This window comes from Culex quinquefasciatus, chromosome 2, assembly GCF_015732765.1.
Source record: "Culex quinquefasciatus strain JHB chromosome 2, VPISU_Cqui_1.0_pri_paternal, whole genome shotgun sequence".
In the NCBI taxonomy this organism is placed as follows: Eukaryota; Metazoa; Arthropoda; class Insecta; order Diptera; family Culicidae; genus Culex; species Culex quinquefasciatus.
The window spans coordinates 6,650,749-6,676,304 of NC_051862.1; the positions used below are offsets into that span (position 1 = coordinate 6,650,749).

At 38.5% G+C, this 25,556-nt stretch overlaps 3 protein-coding genes across 3 annotated transcripts; 1 reads left to right on the plus strand and 2 right to left on the minus strand.

The window, feature by feature from the left end:
- The first annotated feature begins 176 nt into the window (after positions 1 to 176).
- On the plus strand, positions 177 to 23,971 carry LOC6051935 (fatty-acid amide hydrolase 2). The gene is made up of 6 exons (XM_038253979.1): positions 177 to 314; positions 18,356 to 18,831; positions 21,528 to 21,747; positions 21,880 to 22,012; positions 22,725 to 22,984; positions 23,047 to 23,971. Exons 2-6 carry the CDS (start codon positions 18,529 to 18,531, stop codon positions 23,832 to 23,834), a joined length of 1,704 nt encoding a protein of 567 aa, XP_038109907.1. The 5' UTR covers positions 177 to 314; positions 18,356 to 18,528; the 3' UTR covers positions 23,835 to 23,971.
- LOC119766992 lies at positions 11,044 to 11,863 on the minus strand. Its single transcript, XM_038253980.1, has 2 exons — positions 11,626 to 11,863; positions 11,044 to 11,555 (listed from the first exon to the last, which is right to left on the minus strand). The coding sequence occupies exon 2, from the start codon at positions 11,471 to 11,473 to the stop codon at positions 11,054 to 11,056; it is 420 nt and encodes a 139-aa protein (XP_038109908.1). The 5' UTR covers positions 11,474 to 11,555; positions 11,626 to 11,863; the 3' UTR covers positions 11,044 to 11,053.
- A 33-nt stretch (positions 23,972 to 24,004) lies between the features above and the next one.
- On the minus strand, positions 24,005 to 24,981 carry LOC6051930 (sentrin-specific protease 8). The gene has a single exon (XM_001868249.2). It carries the CDS (start codon positions 24,859 to 24,861, stop codon positions 24,211 to 24,213), a length of 651 nt encoding a protein of 216 aa, XP_001868284.2. The 5' UTR covers positions 24,862 to 24,981; the 3' UTR covers positions 24,005 to 24,210.
- Between the last annotated feature and the right edge of the window lie 575 nt (positions 24,982 to 25,556).

The window sequence follows — 25,556 nt, forward strand, 5'->3', positions numbered from 1 at the left end:
CGCATCTCGACTCAAAAACTTGTATTGCGCGTTCTGTCTCAAAAGCGCGCAACTTTTGTAGCGCAACCACCGAAGCTGTCAAGTGGCCACTCACTAAATGGGTCGCTCACGGTTGCAAAATATTTTCCTCACATTTATTTTTTTGTATTGCCCTTTTTTGTGTTTCATCAAAACAGACCCCGCCGGACGGCGTGTTGCCCGGTTTCAATCGTTGCGTGTCCGTCGCCGACTTAAGTCGGGTATTGTTGGTGTGGAGTCTGATAAGGCGGAACTTGTTTGGATTGTGCCGGTTTTGTCGCGCAGATTTGCGGGAGGTTTGTAGGAAAAAGTGGTGACCTAGATATCGAGTGTTACATTGATCTCTAGCAAGTGGTTTCCAAAAATAGTAACGGTGATGTGGTTTGTCAACAGTCGCAAAAACCAATGACAACAAAAAAGAGTTGCAGAAATTTGCCCTTAAAACCGGTTTCGTTTCCCCAAAGATGAACTTGAACTCGCGGATGACCTTCAAATTATTCCATAAGATTACGAATGTTTCTAGTTTTGCCAACGTGGAAAGTTTTTGAAATGGTTTTTCGTCACGATGGATGATTTCAAGAAAAATTGCAATAATTCGTTGTGTAATGTACCTTGGAAAATACAAATGAAAAAAGGCAATAAAAATCGGCGGTACTTCACGATTGGCTTGATTTATGCTAAATAATTCACACAAAAATGAGCCAACTTGTTGAGCCGAGAAATCCCCGCGAAAAAGAAAGAAAAAAAAAATCTTCAAAGTGTGGAAGCAAACATCATTCTCGAACGTCACCTCAATAGCGCGCGCCAGAGAGAGACTCGAGTTCTAGAACGACGGAAAGACCTTGAAGAGCAGAGCTCTTCTAAGCTGTAAAAAGGGACGGGACGGGTGGGCGGAGAGCTTTGAATAGGGGAGGGCGGGGCTCGGTTATTACATGATGATTGACTGGAACAAACAAACGACAGCGCGCAGGCTGAAGTGGGTGTGGGAGTGTGAGTGAGTGTTTGTGCAGCGAAATGGGGCGACAGTCTGGCAGCACTGGCTGATATGAGTCATTCTGCTGTTGACTGGGGCGTTCAGGAGTGTGTGTTTGGTTAGGACGACAGACAGTGGCCGGACATATCTCGAGTTTTTTTTGAAAAGGTCCTATAAACAAAATTTCAAATTTTTGCTTTTTGGGTGTTTTTAGAACCGCCTTGAGTCAGGGGTATTCAAAAACACCCAAAAAGCAAAAAATGAAAATTTTGTTTATAGGACCTTTTCAAAAAAAACTCCAGATATCAACTGGAGACGATGTGATATGAATGTAATAGGATTAGGAGCACGCGGCGGTGCACTTTAGGTGTCATACAAGAATGACAGATTGACAAATAAAGATATTGGCTAAGCAGAACAAGATGATCTGCTTTTGATTTTTTGAAATATTAAAAAACTGAACAATTCGTTGTGTGAACTGTTATCTTCATGTTTTGAATAATTGTAAATATATTTTTTAAACGATGTTTAAAATGTTTAAGCAGAATTTAGCAAAATATGGTGAACTGAATGAATTCAACCTAATGTTGATTCTTTTAACACCTAAACTCCCAAGCTCGAGAAAAAGGGGGAATTTGTAATTACTCATAGCTTTACAAATAATTACAAAAGCCGACTCGGTCCTAATCAGGTCCCAGTACCAAAAAGGACCTTAAAAATACTTTTATGAAAAAAATAATAAATAACTGACCCGGATAAACGAAAACTATATCGATTGCAGTGTGGAACTTAAAAAAACCTTATGAGATATGGTCACCATTTGTAATAATGTTATTTGGCGGACCTTCATGACTATTTATCAAATGGTTACCATTAGTAATAGAGTTATTTTAATGTTTGTAATAGTCAACCATTTTCTTGATGACTTTAAAAAACTATTGGTGGATGTTTACTGAAATGGTTATCATATATCATTAGGTTATTTTGAAGTTCAAATGGTTTACCTCGATTCGCGAGTACCATATAGACACATTAAATGACCATTTGAAAAATAGTCACGTTTCCAAAATCGTTCACAATACGTGACCTTTTTATCAAATATTTTTTGTAACCATTTTTTTTTTCTTGTAGTATTATTATTTTGTGTTTACAGAATGGACTCGCTAATTAGAATGAAACTGCATTCGAATGTGCGAATCCAAATTCGTTAATTGGAACGACATCACGGACAATTCTCACTAAAGGTGACCAGAGCCGCTCCGGCGTGAGCCCGCACTTGCGGATTTCACAAGTCGTGCTTTCCATTTCATTAGGGCACAAAACTTTTGTAAACAAGAGTGTATCCCTCTCACACCTTATGCAAACTGTCATTTGAGTGAAAGGGATAAACTATTGTTTACAAAAGTTTTGTGCCCTTTTGAAATGTTTGGCTCCAAGTCATCGAGCAAACTGAGCAGCTCAGGGGAGAATTTCGTAGTAACGTTTCAAAGGGCGAAACCTTGTCGAGATGGATCACAAACGGTCTTAGACGTCAACTGACACCGCAAAGGAAAAAAGGGCGAAACCTTGATTGTGGACAAGCAGCCGGGATAACTTACACTCACTTGAGAAAAAGGGATACTGATTGTTTACAATCATGGTTTCGCCCTATTGAAAAGTTATTGCGGAATTATTCGTGAAACTTCTTCTCGGAGACCAGCACAAATGCGGTGACCATTTGACCAATGGCGTTTCAGACGACTTAACGAACTCTCAGATTGCTTGAGCACGTCCTGCATGATGTTCGTCTGCATGGTTTCCATCTGCTTGTGGCCACCCTCGTCAGCAACCGAGATGACCACCAGAGTGGCGTGCTGTTGCTTCCAGTCCGGTTCAATATGTTTTGAATGTTCTCGCGAAGAATGGCCTTTCCGCCAAGACTTATGCCAAGCGATCCAACGCCGACTCAGCAAACACGTTGTTGTCACTCGTGTCTGATCCGATACGGACTTCTCCTCGTCGTCATCCAGGTCGGTCATCATTTGTAGCACCAACCAACGAGGCCACATACTTTTCCGCTGCTTGCGCACCATCGCCGTTACATTTTCCGACAACCATCACCATGTTTGTATCACAAATCATAAACGCCCGCCGCAACAAATCACCAAACAGACGCTGGGCGTCCTTGTTTTGCAACAGAATAAACACTTCGACGGCAAAAAACACCTAAAGCGCATCTCAGGACGATGGGTTCAGATATTTTACCACCGACGAGACGCAGCGCCGATTCCTACAGCTGGACGGTCGGGCGTTCGCAGGCCGGTTCAGTTGCAACTTGCAGCTGTTCCTTCGACTCTGGCCGCAGCGGGTTGTTCGACTACGGCGCGAATTTTCAGACCAGCCGGGGTTTCTTAAGATTGGCCACGAAACAACTTCAAAGCTAGATTCGATAACAAATAAACAAAAACAAATTTTCTTTGGCGACTTGGATGACGTTCAAAACGTAAAAGTTTTACACGCTCAAAACGATTACCCGGATTTTTATAAAATTGGATCGGGGCTCAAGTTTTGCAGAGCTGGTTTTGCCGGTTCTGCTAGAACGGTGGAACATTTATGCTAAATGCTGTTAGAATATAGATCGGATAGTCTAAATAATATTGTGGTTCTTAGAAGGGTGATCTGCCGACATTCTAGTAAATTTCCTTATCCGCCATTTCCTCTTTTTACTTCTATTTTTCCAACAAAAAAAGGTGGAATACAAAATGCAGGGTGGTTAAATCTTCGCGATTTTCGCGATTTTCGCGAATTTCGCGGATTTCGCGGAAATCTAAATTGCTCTCACCGAGCAGGATTTAGATAAATTTGCGTTCTTTCTTCTGGAAATACTAGATTTAGACAAACATTTTCACTAGCCATCGAAATCTACGTTGTATTCTTGAAGATAGACCCACAGGAACATTCAACAGAAATCCGCGAAATCCGCGCCGCGAAAATCGCGAAATCCGCGAAGATTTTTAACCACCCTGAAAATGAAAGAAGCGGTTCCACCTATCAAAAAACTAGTCTTCGTAAGTCCCCAGTTAACTCAATCAGAATTCTGAAACGGAATTCAATTCGAATCGTTTACGTATTCCGTTTCAAACGGAACAACCGATTCCGTATACGTATCGGTTGTTGCGTTTGAAACGGAAGACGTAAACGATTCGAATTGAATTCCGTTTGAGAATTCCGATTGAGTTGACCGGGTGCTTCTACCTCTTCTACCTGCACAAACTTCTATTGTTTTTTATACGAATGTTTTTTTTTTCCTCTTCAGTTGCTGGCTACACCGGTCGGGAACTGATTCGGGAAAAAAAGAAGCTGCTCGATTGAAATCAAGTTTAACGTGAAGGCGGTTGTGTTGAAACAGTGGACCAGCAGGCGAATTCGTTCCTATTTTCTTCTCATTAGCCAACCCGGACAATTTCCACTTTTTTCTACTTTTCGCTTTTAGAAATATAATTGGCAAAATCTGAACTGAAATAATTTCAGCAAAACTTTGAATGAAGAAAAACTTTGTTATAAGATTATTTTATAAATTATTTTGCTAATTTGATTGTGAAAAGTTATTCCAGAACCGATGTCCTGCTCTTTCGTAGATTTTCCCGGTACCCAGTCAACTTAATCGGAATTCTGAAACGGAATTCAATTCGAATTGTTTACGTATTCCGTAACAAACGCAACAACCATTACGTACACGGAATCGGTTGTTGCGTTTGAAACGGAATACGTAAACGATTCGAATTGAATTCCGTTTCAGATTTCCGATTGAGTTAACTAGGTAGAAGCTTCTCAACATTAAAATCGATTTGCTCATCTCAAAGTTGGGTGGTTTCACCTCACCAGTTTGCGAAACTCTCAAAATTGAGATCACCTGGTAAGCGTGTACATTTTTTTTCGTTTTGTATTATGTCACGTATACCCTTCGCAACGTGTATTGTTTTTTTTTGTTTTTGTTTACTATCTTTAGCTTGTTTTTTCACTCCTCGAAGAAAGTGCACCATTTTAGCGCCACTTCCAGTCCGATTCCAGGCTGCATGTGTCGTACCGTTTGCGGGGCCGTTCCGGGCTTCCGGCCCACCAGTCGATTCCGGGGGAAAACCACCGCGAGTGGGGAGGAGAAAATGTACAAAACTGAGGGTCAGCCTTCAGCACCAGTGGAATTTGTGCGTTTATGTGTGAGTTAAAACTTGTGGGAGGAATAACGGGAGCAGTTTGGTTTTGTTTATCCTTCCGGGTTTTGTGTGTGGGGATATTTGGCTGTGGTAGTTTGAAATTGAAGACATTTTGGCCGGAATCGATCGTACAGAAAGATCACCAGGTATGATTCAGGGAAGGCTTCCAGCGGCGGTGAAGAGGATAAAAAAACAAGGAAAATTATAAACAACAGCAGCGTGAATTAAAAAGAAATTGGTTTCCCCAAATAACTGCGGTTTTACCAGAGCCTTTTCGTTGCACCAGAAGAGGTCGGAGGACGCAATCCAACGCTGGATACCGGTTAGCAGCTTGCGACTGCGTCTGGACGACGGAACCATTTGCCCGCAGCTGAAGCTGTTCTTGGTAAGCAAAATTAAACTTCAATGTCTGTAATTTCGCAACTAATTCTCGATGGATTTGAAATTTCTAGGATTTGGCGTACACTGATCAAATTTTCATCGCAGTCAGTTTTATGTCTTGTTGGCAGTTTTCATGACGTCGGCACTGCTGGCCAGCGGAAAATATGTCGCCCGAACGGATCAGCGAAGGTGTTTACGGAGTATCTTTTGGAACCAGCGGCGTTTGTAAGAGTTGCGAAGGAAGAAGGTATGAGTAAAGCGAAGCAGATTTTGGCAGTCTAGCTTGCATTTGTAAAGAGGCGGTTTGCTTTTGGAAGATTACTAAGCACGGTTTGGAAGCCCAGCGAGCTTTTTGGACGGAAAGATTTGGATCGAAAATTCCCTGATTTTTGACAGTTTCGCTGGTATTCGCGACTTGTTTCGTGGCTGGTAAAGTGCGATTTTGTATCTCATACCACCCTTTTGTCTGTTGCTGACAGGTTCACAGTGGCCACTACCAGCGATGCCATACGTACAGATATTTCAGCACTTATAGAAAATTCTCGTATGTTTGACAGGTGAAGAATTTGGTCCTATTTCAATCCGATTTGCTGAATTGAACCTATTCCAACAACTTATTTTGCCAAACATTCAAAAGATACTGTTTTGCTCACTTTCTTTTAGTCTATTTATCACTTGATTTCATTTGTACACAATTTTAGAAGCTGTAATTAAACATCTAGGTGCTATTCTAATAATATAGGCACTGAGCTGAACCAGCCTCCGGCTGTTAGCTCATTAACAAAGATAAATCATAATAATAATAATAATATAGGCTCTCGATGTTTACTTTTGTTGAGTTATTTACTTTTGTTTAGGTTAATTTTTATTTATTTATGTCTTTCAAGCCAAACACTTTGAAATCAATTTCCAATAGTGAACTATAATAATATTTGGCGATTGAACGCAACAAAAACTATGCCTTGCGCGTTCTCTCTTTTCTCTTCTCTCGCTACGCTCCGTTACCTGTTCTTTCGCAGGCAAGCGCACTGCGCAGGCAAAAACAGTCTGAAGTGATACGTTTGTGCGGCTGGTTGTTGTTTACGTTTTGTGCGCAGGTATAATTTTCAAATCATTTGATTTACCAGATACTTTGTTTATATTTTTCTTGTTTATAATTTCAGCACAGTAGAGAACAGCTGGTACAAGATGATTCGATCGGCAATCAAAAGAGATCTTGGCGGCAGCCGACCGACAAAACAAAATCGAACGTACAAAATTTGTTCCGCCGAGGATGCGACCAAGCGAGCGAACGATTGGCATCCATCAATCTGAATCATCAGATAAGTACATGATATTTGAGTACAATGTACTAGATACTTTGTGATTTGTTCTTCTTCTTTTTTCAGGTTTGGACGATTTTGGCAGTATGATCAACTAAACAGAATTGGCATTCATCTAGAATTTTAGCCGGTAAAGTAAAAATATTATTGTTGTGAACCATTAGTCGAAAAGTGAACAATTGTGTGAAAATTAGGTAGGTAAAAAAAGTAAGAAAAACCTTCAAAAACCATTTCAAAACTGTTTTTCAAACAGTAGTAAATTTGTAAGTTAACTTTAATTTACCATTTATCAAAAAGAATTAACCTTAAATAACCATATGAAAACTATTTCCAAAATAGTAGCGCTAGGTAAAAATAGCAAGAAAAACCCTAAAAAACCATTTACAAACCCTTTCTAAAATAGTAGACGCAAGGTTAAAAATTGTAAGAAAAACCTTAAAATACTATTTAAAAACCATTTCTAAAACAGTAAAACCGAGAGAAAAGGTCGCTTTTTCGCGAAAATTTACTTTATTTTTACCATTACACAAATGGTAATTTGACGAAACGTTGTTCGAGGATTTTTAAGGTTACCGTTGCTAACCACCCTCAATTCAGATGGTCGAACTTTATGAAAAATGGTAGGGTACCATTTCCGATATGGTATTTTTAAGGTTTTCCTACCATTTTTCAAATAGTGGTTACGATCTCTGAAATGGTGAGAAAACCATTTAACACAAAGTTTTTTTAAGGTTCTCGTTTATGCGGGTGAGGCACAGAACTTATGCGGTTTTGGCTATAAGGGAGACATTGGCTATAATCCTATTAAAAATCATCCAAACTTAAAAAAAATATATAGTGTTTTGGAATCGGGATAAGATATCCTTTGCGAATTTTTTTTTCACAAAATTACGTATTTTTCCTGTATTTTGAAAATGAAATGTGTCTCGAAAAATACTGAAAATTATTGTTTCTGCTATACGGGTATCAAATAATCGGGATTTTTTCATACATTTCAACTGTTATAACTAATTTTTGAAAATACTCAAAATTTTCACAAAACTACATATTTTCAAAAAGGTACCCAAATTTCAGTTTTTTACAGTATACCGTAAACAATATATTAAAAATTTGCACAAAACTACGTATTTTCGAAAAAAAAATACTGAAAGTTTAAGTTTTTTACAATATGGGTATCAAATGATCGTAATTTTCCATACACTCCGATAGTTATAATATTTTTTGTGAAATACTCAAAATTTTCATAAAACTACGTCTTTAAAAATAATCTTAAAATTTTGTTTATTTTCAAAATGGGTATAGAATGATTGGGATTTTTTCAAACAATTCGCTAGATATTTTTTGATAATACTCAAAATGTTCACAGTTTTACGTATTTAAAAAAAATACTTAAAGCTTCAGCTTTTACTATATGGGTAACATAGAATCGGATTTTTGTTAGTAAAAACTTAAAAATGACTATTTTTTCGAAAATACGTGATTTTGTGAATTGTTTCACTATTTGCATATATTTATGTTATAACTTTCGATATGTATGAAAAAATCCCGATCATTTGATACCCACATTATAAAAAAACTGAAAAATAGTATTTTTTTTAAAATACGTAGCTTTGTAAAAGTTTTGAGTATTTCCCAAAGAATATTATTTACAATGAAATTTTTGAAAAAATCCCGATCATTTGATAGCCACATTGTAAAAAAACTGAAATTTTGATTTTTTTTTCAGAAAATTGTGAAAATCTGGAGTGGAAATTTTACATTATTGGCAGAGCAAAACCGAGATGTGCAAAACCGGGGTATGACTGTGACTCATTGCTGAATTGCTTTCACAAATAATACGGAAATAATTGACTATTGGGCTTTCAAATGAGAACGAATTTGATGCCTCTAACGATTTTCTACTTTATTTCTGACTTTTTTTTAAGCCAAATTTTAAATTATTGGCTAAACTGTCAAATTAATTAGGAAAAGCAAATTCTGAGCACTAGTTTTGTCCAAAACGTGTGCGAATTCCGTTTCTAACGCAGCAATCGTGATCGAACCGGTTGTTGCGTTTAAAGCGGAATTCTTGTTCGATTTGAACACGAATTCTGTTCAGAATTTGCATTGAACTGACTGGAATTTTGTGTTACAGTTAAAAAAAAAACACATTTTTAGCAATTTTCTTCTGTAACTGGTTATTTCTTGTGATAAAGTAAAAGTAAAGTAAAATTTGGCTTTGTTCTGCATAAAACGCACTTTAGTGCACATAACCCTAGTCAAGGTTGCCAGATTTTCGCTTTCTTTCCGCATTAGAAGTACTTTTAAAATATTGAAATTATAGTTTTTGCCTTCCTCACCTTACTGAGGAAAGGCTATAAAATCACTCGAAAAATGAACTTCTTAATTCGACCTCGTAGACCTACCTTCACGTATACCTATCGACTCAGAATCAAATTCTGAGCAAATGTCTGTGCGTGTGTATGTCTGTAAGTCCGTGCACCGAAAAAAATGCACTCGATTATCTCCGGACTGGCTGAACCGATTTGGGCCGTTCTGGTCTCATTCGATCCGTCTTAGAGTCCCACAAGACCTATATTAACTATTATGAAGTTTTGTTAAGTATTTCAAAAGTTATGCTAAAAAAACGATTCTGGCTAAAGTTTGAAAGATTGTAAAAAGGGTGGTTTTTGTAAGAAAACCCGTCTGATCATACATTTTTAGAAAGGTATTTGAAAGACCTTTCTAATGAGCCCAAAACATTGAAGATCTGACAACCCTATCAAAAGTTATGAGCACTTAAGTGTCATTTGTACACGTTTCAGAGTCCGGATCTCAAATATTTTGATGAAAAAGTTGTCCGGATCTATCATGCTACCCATCGTTCACTGAAAGCCCGACCATGGTAGTTTTAAGAAAATTTGCTAAAAATGATGCTTATTAAATTAACTGTGGCTTTTTGGTGAAAGTAAACGCAAATATGGTAAAATGTACCATGCTTCCACAAAATTGCATGGTAGCAAATACGAAATCATTATCATTCTCTCCATAATCGAGGGTTAAAATTACCATACCGCTCTCGACATAGTAAAACTGACTGCGTTAATCTGTCAATCCAAGCACGGAATGTTTTTAGCAAAAATACGTCGGTGCGTGTTCTCAATTTAACCCTACAATATGGTAGCAACTACCATGGTTGGGTTTTCAGTGTTGGATAGGTAATCAAAAGACCTTTCCAACAAGCCCAAAACATTGAAGATCTGATAACCCTATCAAAAGTTATGATCACTTCAGTGTCATTTGTACACGTTTCAGAGGCCGGATCTCAAATATTTTGATGAAAAAGTTGTCCGGATCTATCATGCGACCCATCGTTGGATAGGTAATCAAAAGACCTTTCCAACAAGCCCAAAAGATTGAAGATCTGATATCCCTATCAAAAGTTATGAGCATTTAAGTGTCATCTGTACACATTTTAGAGGCCGAATCTCTAATATATCGATGAAAATGATGGCCGGGTCAATTATGCAACCCGTGGTTAGTTGGACAATTGAAAGATCTTTATAATGAGCCTTAAACATTGAAGATCTGATAATCATATCAAAAGTTATTAGCACTTAAGTGTTATTTATGCACTTTTCGGAGGCCGGATCTCAAATATTTTGATGATAACGGTGTCCGGGTTTGGCATGCGACCCATCATTAGTTAGATAATTGAAAAACCTTCCAAATGACACATCAAAGATCTGACGACCAGTTCAAAAGTTATAAGCACTTAAGTGTTATTTAGACACTTTTTGGAGGCCGGATCTCAGATATTACGATGAAAATAGTGTCCGGGTTCATCATGTGATCCATCATTAGTTAGAAAACTGAATGGCCTTTCAAATGAGCCTAAAACATCAAAGGTCTGATAACCCTATCAAAAGTTATGAGCACTTTAGTGTTGTGAATACACTTTTTTGAGGCCAGATTTCTGATATTATGATGAAAATGATGTCCGGATCCATCGTACGACCAACCGTTAGTTGGATAATTGAAAGATCTTTCAAATGAGACTATTAGATTGAAGATCTGATAACCCTATCGTTAGTCATACGCCGATAAGCCATACAGTAAAACAGTTTTTCGAATTTTCAACTTTATTTCAAGACATTCGTTGATTTTTTTTCTCAGCATCTTATTTTTTATTCGTAATTTTGAGTACCTTCTCGCGGATACCGGAAATAAACTCCCTGCACGGCCAAGTCTTTGCGCTCATTTTCCGACAAACCGCTCGTGCTGTACCCAGTCGCGGCTGTTCCCGTGTTCCTTTTGACTTTTCGTTCGACTTCAAGTTCGCGTCGCACCAGCGCTTGGATGGCCGCCAGGGATGTGTTTAACTCCTTTTTGTCCCGGCCTTCAATCCGGGCTAGTGCAGCGGCTTTCGCCTCACTGGACAGTTCCTTTCGCTTCGATGGAACGCACACATCCTTGCTGCTACTGTTGCCGGACTTGCTCAAACTAGACGAGGGTGCTGGAGTTTCCGAGTTTAGCTGTTGACCCGGTCCAGTGGTACCGAACTTTACTTTCTGCTTGGCGATGAATTTCTTAAGCTTGTGGAACATTTTTAGATCCGCGGGCCGTGCTCCTTCGGCAATTGAGGACGTGCCACTGACAACTTAAGCTCTTCCATTTCCTTGGCGGTACCTGTTGAATCACGTCGTAATTAGTCACTTGACCTTGTTAATTTACGAACAAAAAAATAATCAATACTCACTCGGCCGGATGAAGCGATCGATCATGATACTTTCCGCCAGTAAAACCCAATCAGCAGCAAGTTCACGCACAAAATAACCAGAAACGTTTTCCCAATGTGCGTCTGGAACTCGGTAACCACCGATCCAAGCCACTGGCCAACACAGTTCCGCAAAAAGCACCAATCGTCCGCTGCTGCTGGGGAAATCTGCTCCGGAGAAGACGAAGGCGGATGATGAAATTGAAGGAGGTGGATTCTGTTGTTGTTGTTTGACAGTTAAGAAAAAATGAAGGGTAATATTGTGTAAGGGCATAATTGGCTTTTACAGACTGATTGAAAAAAATCTGCAAACTTTTTTGTAAAATTTTATCAAAAGTTGCCCTAGTTTTGAGTACAGATTGTCAAGGGAGACATATTGGCCGATGCAAAATAAATTGGCACTGGCAACGTATGTTTTGCGCTTGCAACACTGCCAGTTATGCTGGGCGTAAAGGGCGGTTGGTGTCCAGCGCGTTTGGATCTGTCAAACATTGGTCAATCTGTTTGCCTTGACAATCTGTAGTTTTGAGAGGTTTTGAGGTTCTAAATGTGAGGAAGGCACCAACCACCTAAAGGTGGATTAAGTAATGTTTTTATTCGAGAACCACCAATCTATTTAACTTAACAACAAACCATTTTTTAATGGTTTTTTGTAGATTGACTAAATTTGAAACAAACAAAAATCTTCTAACCCTCACCACTACCATGTTAACGCTTATCACTCAACAGTCAACCACTAAACCCTTTCAACCTCGCGATTTGATTAGCGCACAACATCTTACCTTGAGCTTCGGTGACCGCTTGGTTACTTTTTCGAAACAAACTGCCAAAGCAGAACATTTTTTTTGAGCGATTGGACTGTGCGCATGAATTGAGTTTGACTTCAATATTTATCATAAGATTCCAAGGGGGTTGGAACTAACACATACCTATACCGGCGTAAGGCTTAAACGTCGTCTTGTGAAGCAGTCAGTGTGTTCACGACGACGCTTAAAAATGATGTCACTCCGCGATATTATTCAACGGGGAGATGATTTGATATGATAACAATACAAAAAGGGGAGAGTTGGGTTGTTGTGGGACTTTTTTCTCTCTCTAAATTACGTTTCGAGTATAGTTTAGAATGATCAAAAGAAGTTTTTTTTTAATAATGCCTGAAAGAGTATTATACCCATGATTCAGGTTTCCTCTTCGATGACTTGCACATTTTTCGAAAAAAAAGTGACTAAATTTTCCCCACACCTTTGCGTGCTCAAGTGTTCGTTTTGGCTGCTGAAGCTCTTACACACTCAAAGGATTCCACTTCCTTTAACCATTCCAAACTAGAACGAGCTTTGCCAAGCTACAGAAAACCAGTCTTGGCTTTGCGTTGATTACTGAATTAATATTTATAAAGCGAAATGAATTCAACGATTCGGTGCCATATGAAGTGTAAGCTGTGAGTATGTGTATGTATAACAAAGCACCCTTTCCTAACCGGCACAAATGCGTTGCAATGTAGTGTAAGTGCACCAGAAGGTGCTTTCTAGTGCTATAAATAGCTTTTACACCCCCACAGCAACATTGCGGTTGATACCCGTTTTCACTATTTACTCAAAGTGCTTGTCTATAGAGTTATGCTTCAGGCGAAATTGCTTGTATTGCTTTGAGGTTGAAAGTATTACCTAACTTTTGTTTACTTTCTATGTTGGTAGAACATGAAAAACAGTTTCAGGACATATTTCACAAGGTTCTGAGGATATTTCTTACTCTCTTGAGTGAATCATTCAAAAACACTTTTTATGATTTATAAATTACACAATAAATCTATCCTATCCTGCATCATAACAACGTACAATCCAGGGGTCTAAAGTTCGCTCACTCGAGTTTGAACTGATATTTTCCAAACAGTGTTACTCATTCTCACAACTAGAAACACGGCGCAGCTGGAAAACCACAGAAAACAAGCTGTTTTCACTGAAACGTAGTGTGATATGCAAATTGTCTCAGACAATTCCACGGATGAGGAGGTGTGTATTCAATTTCGCAACCGTCTGAAACAGAACGAAGATTTGTCATCGGTCCAAAGATCTCATTCGCTTAAATGCAGGTCAGCAGTGCACTAAACTTCAGTTTGACAGTTGTTAAATCATCATGACTTGCTGTACGAACTTTTGCGGTGTTTTTTTAAAACTGTTTCATTCATTTGAATCTTTATCTTAGACACAATATCAACATTTAACAGCTGCGGTGTAATTATATACGAGCAAAGTGTTCAACTTTGCGTGAATAATCTTATCTCGTTTCGCATCGGGATTGGTACCCTAGGCGTAGCGATTAGTTTATTTTTGCCGGAACCGGGACTGATAAGTGAGCGATACCAGGGGATATTGCACCTTGTAACCTTTCAAATGATTAATTTGGCGAACCTTTAACCCTCCCCTGTAAGCTATTTATTTGAAGAAATTTAAATAAATAGATTCAAATACAATAATTTACTGTCAAATTTGAATGAAACATATCATTCACAAAAAATAATATCTATAGATGCAAAATGATAAAAAAAAATCAACTTATCATTTTAAATGCTAAATTAAGACCCTTTTTTGAAAAGTTCCAATAAACAAAATTTTTAATTTTTTGCATGTTTGGTATTGTTGGGCCGCCTTGAGTCTATTAAAAAAACCACTCAAAAAGCATTATTTTTTTGATTATTGGACATTAAAAAAAAAACTCCAGAAATTTTGTCTCTGTCTCTGGCTTTCTACATACACTCTCATCAACAGAATTGCATTTGTAGATTTATATTTAAAAATAATATTTTTCAGAGGTCAGTGTTCAATAAAAAGTAGTTTTTTTTATTTTGTAATTAAATGCTATCTGAATTTGAATCAAATTATTTAATCTGTTTTAATTTTAATATTGGATAATTTTCTGAAATATTCGATAAAAACATATTTACAGTAAGGCAATAATTAACACTTTTTTAAACATAAAAAAGATACATTTTTGCAATTCCGTCGTGAAACTACTTTTCATGTGATTCTCGAATGACGATACGGCCTACTTGTTGCAAAAATAACTGAATCGAAAAGACATAATTTTCGATACAACAACTAAAAAGTTCTACTCTTCAGCACTGAAATGGATACTGAAAAGTTGAAGTTTTTAGAGCTGCATCAAAAAGTTATACTTTTAATCCTAATTTGAAAAAAAATAAATAAATTATAAAATAAAAAATAGCAAAAGGTATCACACGAATTCTCAAGTTAAAGTTATGCTTCTGTTTCAAATTGTCAAACATAAATTAATTTATAAAAATATTTTTCCTCAAAATTTACGTCTTTTTTACGATCTGTAGATTCAAAATTTGTGAAAAGATTAGAAAGTATTTAAGCTGCATAAATAAACGTAATGCGATCCAATCTAAAGTTTAAACTCAAGCTTCCCATGCGCCAGTGCCAACGTTTTCTAAATTCGGTACGAGCCAGAACCCATTGTGTGTTGGTATTTTGGTTCATCGTACCAGCGCACACGACGCACCACGTTGTGTGTCTGGCACTCACCCGAGGCATGAATCCAGCGTGCCGTGGTACGCGCCGTGGTATTGAAACCACGGCACGTACCTCGGCTCGTACCGAGTGAAGCACCATGGTTCATTCGCTGGGTTCATGCCTCGGGTGAGTGCCAGACACACAACCGAGGCGACGAGCCGAGATTGTCGTGGTGCGCTGGTACGTTGAACCAAAATACCCTCGGCTCGAGAGAGTCGGGTACGGGTGTAAACCGAACAAAGCAGGCGCAAAGCAAAACCGAGGTACAAGTGAACTGTCGTGTACCGCACGGTGCAGGGAAGCTTGGTTTTAACAATCGATTTCAGGCTGTTGAACATAATGTTTGCAAAATAAGAAGTGTGTTTTAAAATGCATTTTACACCTGCCCAGTTGTTTTGAAACTATAAGTTCAATATATCTGAGTATTGACGAAATTATTATCTGCCAAAAAATTTTTTTTTGCAGTATTCTACAACGGAATTTTACAAAAAAAAAATAACTATTTTTGATCGATCCAAGACATGCTAAATGTGATTTTAAACGCAGGAAAATGCATTTCAAATAGTTTTCAGTTGGTTAAACTTTTTTGAAGTTTTTTGAAAAAATATTTTTTGTCCCCTGATTTGAAAAAATAAATGAGCAATATTTTTTTTGCTCCTGATTTTTAAACGTGGGACATTGACATATTTTGGCACAACAGTCTTGAAATATTTGTTAACATTTTTAGTAAAATGGACCTAATAAAATTTTCCATCCAGCACATTTACCGAAATCAATATTAAACTCTATTCGAGGGAAAGTACAAAAAACTATGTTCGAAACAAAATTGGGTAAAAACCTGGAAGGCACTGTTTAACATTCATTTTCACTTAAGATTTTAAACAGATTTGAAAGTAGGGTACGTTATCCATTAGTGGACCTCTTTCCTATAGTGGACCCTCTCAAGGGTTTTTGATGAAAAATTCAATAAAATCACAATTTCAAGCGTGTTGTTGTCTACAAATCATTTATTTGGCATGTTCAGCATCATTTAAAACAATATTGACTGACATTGAATTGTCCTTTTCACCAAAATAAGTGTTTTGAGTTCGACATCTGAAATCAGCCATGGCCACTAGCATTTTCACAACAAAACTGCATTTATATTTTATGATTGAATTAACCATCCAATCATTTTTTGACTGATTATTTAACTTCAGCAAGTCGAAATAATGTAAGTTTAAGGATCTTTACTAAAATAAAACGAAGAACTGCTCATTTTCGAGCAAAAATTAGGGGGGTCCAATATAGGACAACGAAAATCCAAACTTTTCCAAAAGTGGACCCCTGTTAATTTAACCTTCAAAAATGAAGAAAACTGTGTATTCAAGCAAAAGTTTCTCTAAAACATATAATAAATGCTTGTTGTTATCAACCTAAACGCATATTTTTAAATTATGAGTATAAATATAGCTGTTTTCATGTTAAAAGTACCAAAAATGCTGAAGCCGTAAAAATTTATAATTAATCAAAACTATAGTTAATTGTACTTAACTGAAGCATCATAATTGCAGTTTGAAATGATATTTTTTAATAATAAATCAATAACAAAACTTTTTTTTTAAATAAACATGCGTGGTTTTATCAGCAACTGTAAACAAATCTATTATTTAGTTTCGGTCAACCATTTATGTAATTAATATGGAAAAATTTACATCAAGATTACTTTTTTTTAGTTATTTTTATGTTTATAGTGGTTTTTGAAACGTTTTCTCTGATATTTTTCGGAAATAAATGTGTTTAAATGTCTGTTAGGTTTTTTTGTTGTTTAAAGCCAAATTTGTTAACAAAACATATTTGTTTATAATGAAAAGTGAGCAAAATCCATCTTTTATTCATTATATCTATCATTAGACCTACACTATGCATCAAAACATTAAATATCGGTTAAATTTGGTATAAAAATAACAGTTTGCCTATAGTGGACCCGGGTCCACAATCGGATTATGGACCCGGGTCCACTATAGGAAAAGGGGGTCCATAACAAGGCAAAAAAACTTTTTTTTCAAATGGCTATTTTTCTGCTCAAAAACAAATAACTGATGAAACAAATAGTCAAAATTGTTCAGAAGACTTCAGATTTCATTGTTTTATACAAAGGGTTATGAAAAAGTGCTTAAAATATTGAAAATTTGTGAAAAATGTGCTTCGGCTCTACTAGGGGGTCCACTAATAATTAAAATACCCTATGTCCTCAAACTGTTTTTTGAATATTTTAGTATAGATAGTTGTCAAATTCGTAATAAACCATTGAATCAATGCTAGGATTTTTAATGGTTATCGTATATATTCAATGTTTACATTTTTACGATTCAAAAGTTGTTTGAAGTGCAGTTTATTTCACAGATTTTTTGGAGCGATGTGGACTCATTATGAATAATAATAAAGTAATAAAATGTGTACTGTAAAAAAATCATGTTTACCTTTTTTATGTTGAACAGTTTGTTACATAAATTTACCAAAATTTGTTTAGAAATTTAAATTGTTATAAAATTTTAACAAACACTATTATTATTTCAAACGTGCACTCAAAGGTTAGCAGCGTGTGCGGGTGCATCCAAGCAAATCATCCGCGCAAAGTCTTCTACACTCTGTCGCATCGAGTTCCACCGCAGACGGGGAATAAAAAACCCACACAACTACGCCTTAAAACATGCATTACAGGCGGTACTTAGTCCACATGTGCGAGACTTGAAAAAAGATAACCGGTAATTTCCTCGCAAAATAATTACCATTTTGACTGTATACAACAACACTGGCCGAGCGTGCTCGTGTAAACACACTCACTCTTTTAACCCAAACCATCAGAGTTGGGCTGACGAACGAATCGGTGATGTACTATTTGTTATTTTCTACACTCTTTCTAGTCGGCGAAGGCGGCGGCGGCGAGAGTGTTTACATAGTAGAGACATTACTTATGTTGCTAATTAGTGCTTTGACCAAAACACGTTGTCGAGTGTGACCTGGCAGGGTTGCCAGCGTGACCTGTTTCAATTTCTTCCAGCAAAAAAAAAGGGCAAAAGAAAAGGTCAATGGCTTGCGAAACTCGTACAACAAGTGTGTGCTAGTCGAAGCGACTAAAGTACAAATGTGTGATTTCATTTATTTATACATTTTCCCCGTTTTTTTTCTTTTCACAGTCGACAACCAGACTCAAACTAGTCATTGTGTCCAGTGAGGCGGGAATTGCCCCAAAAAGTACCGTGGCCAGTTGAGGGTTATCGGGGCGAGTATAAGCAACTCTGGAACACACAAGAGAAACCGCTTTAGTAGTGAGCTAACCGGCGTCGAGAGAGGGTGTTGTAGTGTCTCGATGAGATTACGCGAACGGATCAAGTCGCGAGCGAAATCAGTGCTTAGAAGTTTGCATGCGTGTACGTCGTCGGACGGAGCAGCCAAGATGGACCAGGACCAGAAGAATACCTTTGTGGACAAACGGAAGCCGCAGCCGTTGCTGGTGACGGCACTGAACGTGGCGCACAAGTTTCTGGTGCTGATTACGCGGTGGTTCCTGCGAACAATCTACGGCGAGCATGGCCAGAAGGTGCCGCCGATTCGGAATCTGATCCTGATGGAGTCGGCGACGTCGCTGGCGACCAAGATTCGCACCAAGAAGGTAAGCAGTTTGAAGGGCTTATCGTATGCGGTTAATTGAAGCGATGACCGACCAAGTGGATGATGAGGGACGATGATTGACACAATCGCGAGTCCGGACTTTGTGTCGATATCGCACGAATGAAAGCTCTCTGTTGAAGCGGCGTGGCGCCGGACAATCGCACTAAGGGTATTGCATGAGCGTTTATGATGTGGTCTAGTGCATTCGAGAGTTGCACTGAAAAGTGCAAGTTTTTTTATGATGGCAAGAAGAGCAAATGAAAGTCAATTAGTTATAATTGAAGCAATGCTGACGTTTCGGTCTTGAAAAAATCAAATTTTCACATAAAACTGTTCGTGAATGGAAATATACCAAGAAAAACCTCTATTATTACAAACCCTAATGGATTATTTATATCCAGAACAGTTGTAAACATGCAAATGACTCATCAGTATGAATTGAATTCTAGCTAAAACTAGTTTTTCTTTATTGCTGTCGTAGATCTCCAACAGGACTATCAAACCTTGTGGAATATTTTAAATGCGCGTCATTGTGGTCAGATAAACTGCTTATCGAAGTATAGCAACACAATCGAAACGTGTAATCACATTTGTTCATCAATTAAGGGCTACGTAATAGTAACGGCAATGTAAATATAAGTTGTCAGGCTGTGGAAATAGTTTGCAAAAAGATTTTAAGCTAAGATGCACCTTAAAAAAACTTGATTATACATGAGTTGATTGATTGATTTTCCATGTTGATTTAGATGCTTTGATTATTCCAAGAATAAGATTGTTCCAAGTATAAGAACGAAATAAACTTCTTTTTTTATTTATTTGTCTGATATTAAAATTACATAGTAAGCAAGATAACTAATTGTGAAAAACTTTTTTTAACACACTCTTCAATGAAATTTTATTGCAATAAATAAAACAACAAAAACCGAACAGAAAACTGTGATCAAATTAACACAGTGAAAAAAATATATAGATATTTAATATTTTCAGATAGTGAGGTTGTTTCCTTTATTTGTGACAACTTTTACCTTCTTGTTCATTCGCTTATTTTTAAATGAAATTAACTATAAACTGCACTAATGAAATTTTCAGGAATGTAGATTTCTGTAAATTTTACTGAATTCTGTAATGTTTGTTAGCCATATAAGTTGACAATTCAGGAGTACATTGAATGAAATGTTTGCTCTATAAAAAAATATAATTTACGCAAATTTTTCAATATGTTTTTTTTATAATATGTGATAGAAAAGAGCAAACTATATCAACACTCCTGATTATTTTCCATTTTTTATAATTCTCTGTGAACATCTTTTTTGTCTAGTTTGGACACTGTACAGTAGCAAATATTTTATTTCAAGATTGAAACTTTTGAATTCAAAGAAGGGCAAATAAATAAGCAGAATTTAAAATGTTGGTCTAAATATTCTTGTTACCACTGCACAGTCAAAGGTGTTTCAAACGTAATTGCACAATGATTAGTTTCACATAATACGAAATTAACCATTTTTTCTTAAAGCAATAAGGCCATTGCTTTTTTTTTCAAAATTATGTTCTCCTCCCGCCTTCAAAAAATCCCCAACAAATTAAAGGGAGAAAAACAATGATTTGAAACGCTTTAAAATGCATTGTTTAACGTTTATTATTTTTGTTAATTTTATTTTAATCAAACAGGGCACTTTTCGAACATTTTACAACTGTTGAGTTTTGGGACCGCAGATCGGACAAAGACATTAAACTTTAACATATTTGTTTTTTTTTATAAGTTCATTGTTATTTTTTGCAAATTTTCGGTAGTAGCATAATTGAAATACTGTATAAAACACTTTGTGGTACTTTTTGCGCCAACATTTTTAAAAATAGGCTTGACATTCAGTTTATTTTTATTTCTTGAATGTAGTTTCACGACGGAATTGCAAAAACCACACATTTTTATGCTTATGTTTATATTTTCAACATTTTTTTTTGAATATCGTTGAATATGATTTTTTTTAAAGAATAGAGTAAATCTTATTTTTGTTTAGTTTTTGATAATGATCTTGAAAAGCAATAACATGGGTTCTAGTCTTTATTACCTTGAGTTTAGCCTGTTTTCAAGTTCTACAAACACCTAATGGTCCTATTTTAACCAAAAGAAACCTAAAAAAATATTGTTAACTGGACCATATTTCGGAAGCTCTTTTTTTAACAGAAGTCAGGAGAATTTAAGTTCTTGTCTCTTAACACTTAAATTCGAACATTTTGATGAAATTCTTCCAAAAATCACATACTCAACTGTTATATGTAAAAGAATCGAAACGTGATTTATGGATTGCCCCTTATTTTAAATTTCTTGGCTTACCTTCAAATTGAATTTGAAACCCAAAATTAAAACTATATTTAAAAAATACACTTTTAGAAATTTTATTAAAAATTTAAACTGTAACGTCACATTGGAAAAAATGCAAAATAGTGTTGCAAGTTCACCCAAAATCAAGAATTTAGAAAATTTAATGCTATTTTCAAAAACGTGATAAAAATGCCTCATGATCCTTAGTAACCATGGGCATGCAAGGATTCATAATAATATAAATATCTCCCCTTATCACTCAATAAGGTCACCAAATTACACTTTTACTGCTCCGACTAATTTGAGTAATGGGAATCGATTTCCTCAAGTAATAACTCCTAATTTCCCCCCCTCTCTCTCCCCTTTCCCCCCAGCTAACCAGCGTCGAAGTGATGGAGGCGTTCATCGAGCGCGGCAAGGAGGTAAACCCCCAGCTGAACTGCATCGTCGACCAGTGCTACGAGTCGGCCCTGAAGGACGCGGCCAAGGCGGACGCGCTGGTCGCCTCGGGGACGCTCACCGAGGAGCAGCTGGCCACGGAGAAGCCCTTCCTGGGCGTGCCCATTTCGACCAAAGACTGCATTAGGGTTAAGGGTTAGTAGGATGATTTGTTTTTATAAATCTGGACTGTTAAGGGTTAAAACTCGAATGAATGCATTCCTGAGCCAAACGTCGTGGGGTCGTTAATCACGGTACTTGATGGTTTGTTATTGTTTTATTTTTTAGATCTGTTGCACACCGCCGGAATCTGGAAGCGGCGTGCGATCCGAGGCGAGAAAGATGCGCGCGCAATGGAACTCATGCGGAAGGCCGGCGCAATTCCGTTCGCGCTGACCAACGTGTCCGAGTGCTGCATGTGGTGAGTGGATTGGAGTAGATTTGACGTAAAACTTGATATTTTGAAATTATTTGCTTAATGAGAAAAAGTTAGAAAATAAGATAAAACTTATAGCAATACGAACATTTCATGAAAAAGCTAATACAATAATACAAGGTAAACAACTTGTATTGCTAAGTGTTGTTTGCGTTTGAGTATGTTTGGATCCGTTTCGATCATAAATCTAAACAATTGTGCAACCTCAACCAAGATTCTGAACATTGAGTTCATCGACCTATTCGCAATCAATTCGAAAAAATCTAAGCTTTAATTTTTGGACATGTTGTGATTGAAAGCAACTCGTTAAAATAAAAGTTTTAACGCAAGGTAGAGAAGGTTTACAACTCCAATCTTGAAAAGTTTGACGATATACGGCTGTCGACCAGAGTTCAAGCATTTTCCTTCAGGTATAATCTAATCAGGTCGTGGATACGGTAGAAATCTAGCAGTGTAAATCGTTTTATTGATTTTATTTATAAGCACCTGGAATGTGTGGGGGTTGTGCATAACAAATTTAAAGTTTGTATTGTAGATGTCCCTATTTTGGGTCAATAATGTATATTGGGTCTTTCACGATTTTGCTTAAAATTCTTCGAATGTTGAAAAAAATATATAACATCTTCCTAGCAATTAATAGTCATATTAGCGACATTTGAATACTTCTTAAAATTAAGACATTTCACCTCCTTTCCAGGTGGGAAAGCGTCAACACGATCCACGGCCGATCGTGCAACCCGTACGACACGAACCGTATCGTGGGCGGTTCCAGCGGAGGCGAGGGTGCCATCCAGGCCGCCGCCGCCTCACCCTTTGGGCTGGGCTCGGACATCGGAGGCTCGATTCGTATGCCGGCGTTCTTCAACGGAATCTTTGGCCACAAACCGTCGCGCAATATCGTGTCGAACGACGGACAGTATCCGGAAGCGGTCAGCGAGGAGCAGGACATGTTTTTGGGTAAGATTTTTTTCCTTTTGATGGGTTTTTGAGAATTTTAAGATGTTTTGACTTTTTTTCAGGAATTGGTCCAATGTGTCGTTACGCTACCGACTTGAAGCCCATGCTGAAGATCATCACGGACGAGAAGGCAAAAATGCTTCGGTTGGACGATCCGGTCGACCTGAAGCAGGTCAAGTTCTTCTACCAGCTGAACGACGGTGGTGGCAGTCTGGTGTCCCCGGTGGACCATGACATCCGGGACGCGATGGAGAAGGCCATGGCCCACTTCCGGACCACGGTGAAGGCGGACGTCCGTAAGGTTTATCTGGACAAAATGAGAAAGTCTGCGCCGATCTGGTTCGGCAACATGAAGCACAAGGAGGAGCTCGCTTTCGAGCAACAGCTGGACAACTTGGAGGGACGGATCAACCCGTACACGGAACTGCTCAAGTGGTTCGTCGGACAGTCGAATCACACATTTGTGGGCATCATGACCGCCATTACGGAGCGGGGTGGAGTTCAGTACGGAACGGATTTGTACCACGCGATGGTTCGACAGCGGGACGAACTGCTGGCCGAGTTCAAGGCGATGCTCGGAGACAACGGAGTGTTTATCTACCCGACACATCCGACGGTGGCGCCGTATCACAACGAGCCGATCGTGAGGGCGTTGAACTTTAGCTATACCGCTATAATCAACGTTCTGGGACTGCCATCGACGGCGGTTCCGCTGGGGCTGGGCCGGGAAGGGCTGCCGATTGGATTGCAGGTCGTTGGTAACGTCAACCAGGACCGACTCTGTTTGGCCGTAGCGTGTGAACTGGAGCGCGCCTTCGGAGGTTGGGTAGCGCCGGAAGTATTGGCTTGAAGGGATAGTTGCAGCGAAAACAAACTATCGACTATAATATTGCCTCTGTGTGTAGTCGGAACAGCATTTGAATACTACATATATTTGTTATCGTGACGTATTTTAAGAAATATACATGGTTTTTAGACGTTTAGGAATTATTGTTTGATATTTGTACGAAAGAAAACACATTTTTTAGTCTGACAGAAACATGCTACATAGTTATATTTTCATAAGAAACGTGTTTAAATAAGTTATTACAATCTAAAATAAATTCTACACGGTGATAAACTCAGGTGCGCACGTCAAATTTCTGCTCTCCCGCTAGGTACTCGTGTTCTATGTCTGGTTGCATTGTTACGTCGCTAAGATAGCACTTCCGGTATTGTCGGAACACTCAGTTGATCCGGCCGCCCAGCTCGATGATCATGTTCAGGATCTCCTCCCGTTTGCCTCGGATCACGTCGTACCGGGCGCTTTTGACGCCCTCAATTCGGCCACTCTTGCGCACCTGCTGGATCACCCTGTCGACGGTGCACAAAACGTGGACTCCGCAATCGTACCCGTTGCTCTGCTGCAGACAGTCTCCGGTACGAAGCTGGGCTTCCGGACAGTCCAGCGCGCGCTTCAGTACGCCGACGAACTGTCGGCAGATGTCCGAGTTGCTGTGGTGGGACGAGTCAAAGTGGTAGAAGGCCCGTTCCGGCCTGGAGAACACCAACAAACTCCAGTGCGATCCACCGGCTCGATCCGCAATCTGGTTATCGTTCAGCGCGAAGAAGATGAATGCCCTCTGCTTAGCACGCAACGGATCCAAAAATACCCCAACCTCAGCCTCGGACACCATTCGGATGCACTGCGTCACTTCCGGACTCACAAACAGGATGTCATCCTCGTCCTTGTAGATCTGCTTCTCCAGGTACTCAAAGTAGAACGAAATAATCTGGTCGTTCAGCCAAAACGGACCCTTCAGCAACTCCACGTCCGACAGCCGCAGACACGACTCGTGGAAGCTCAGTGCGACCTGGTCCCCGCGGTACGAGGACATTCCGGCAGACCTTTGGCAGTTCCTTTTTGCCTAAATTTGACACAACACGGAGGACTGCTTCGATACCACAACAAAACAAGTACCAAAACAAAACCGCGCGTTTTGACAGCTGACGGCGCAAAATTGTTGCGCAGCAACTCGCTCCCTTGACATTGACAGAACAGTGGGCACTCACCTGGGGTATCGACGACCAAAACACAAAAGATCCCCCTCACACACCTGCCCTAACTGATCACCAACAACTAGCACTATTTTTCACACACAAACGATCACTACCGGTCACAATTTGCACCGCCAACAGTGCTCCGTGCACTTTGTACACCGAAAACTAGCCCACAAACACGAGGAGACACAAAATACACCACTTTTGCACTGTGACGCGAACTCGCGATTGAGTGTCACTGGGAGAGCGTCGCGCGACATTCGAAAGTTGTTGCGTGACAGAGAATTTCACTCGCGGTGGTGAGAGGGTGAGATTTGGGAAGAGCACGTGGGTCTCCTCTTGATTTTGGCGCTCAATTTTGAGTTTCACAAATTTTGAAAATTGTACTTACCGTTACATTTGTCAATTAGATGTCACTTAGTCACTTAAAACACTATCACTTTTCACTTGTTACACATCAGCTCCTGAAAAAACGAACAAACAGTTTCTCAACTTTGAAGTCCGTAATTGAAATCAACTTTTACTTTCTAAA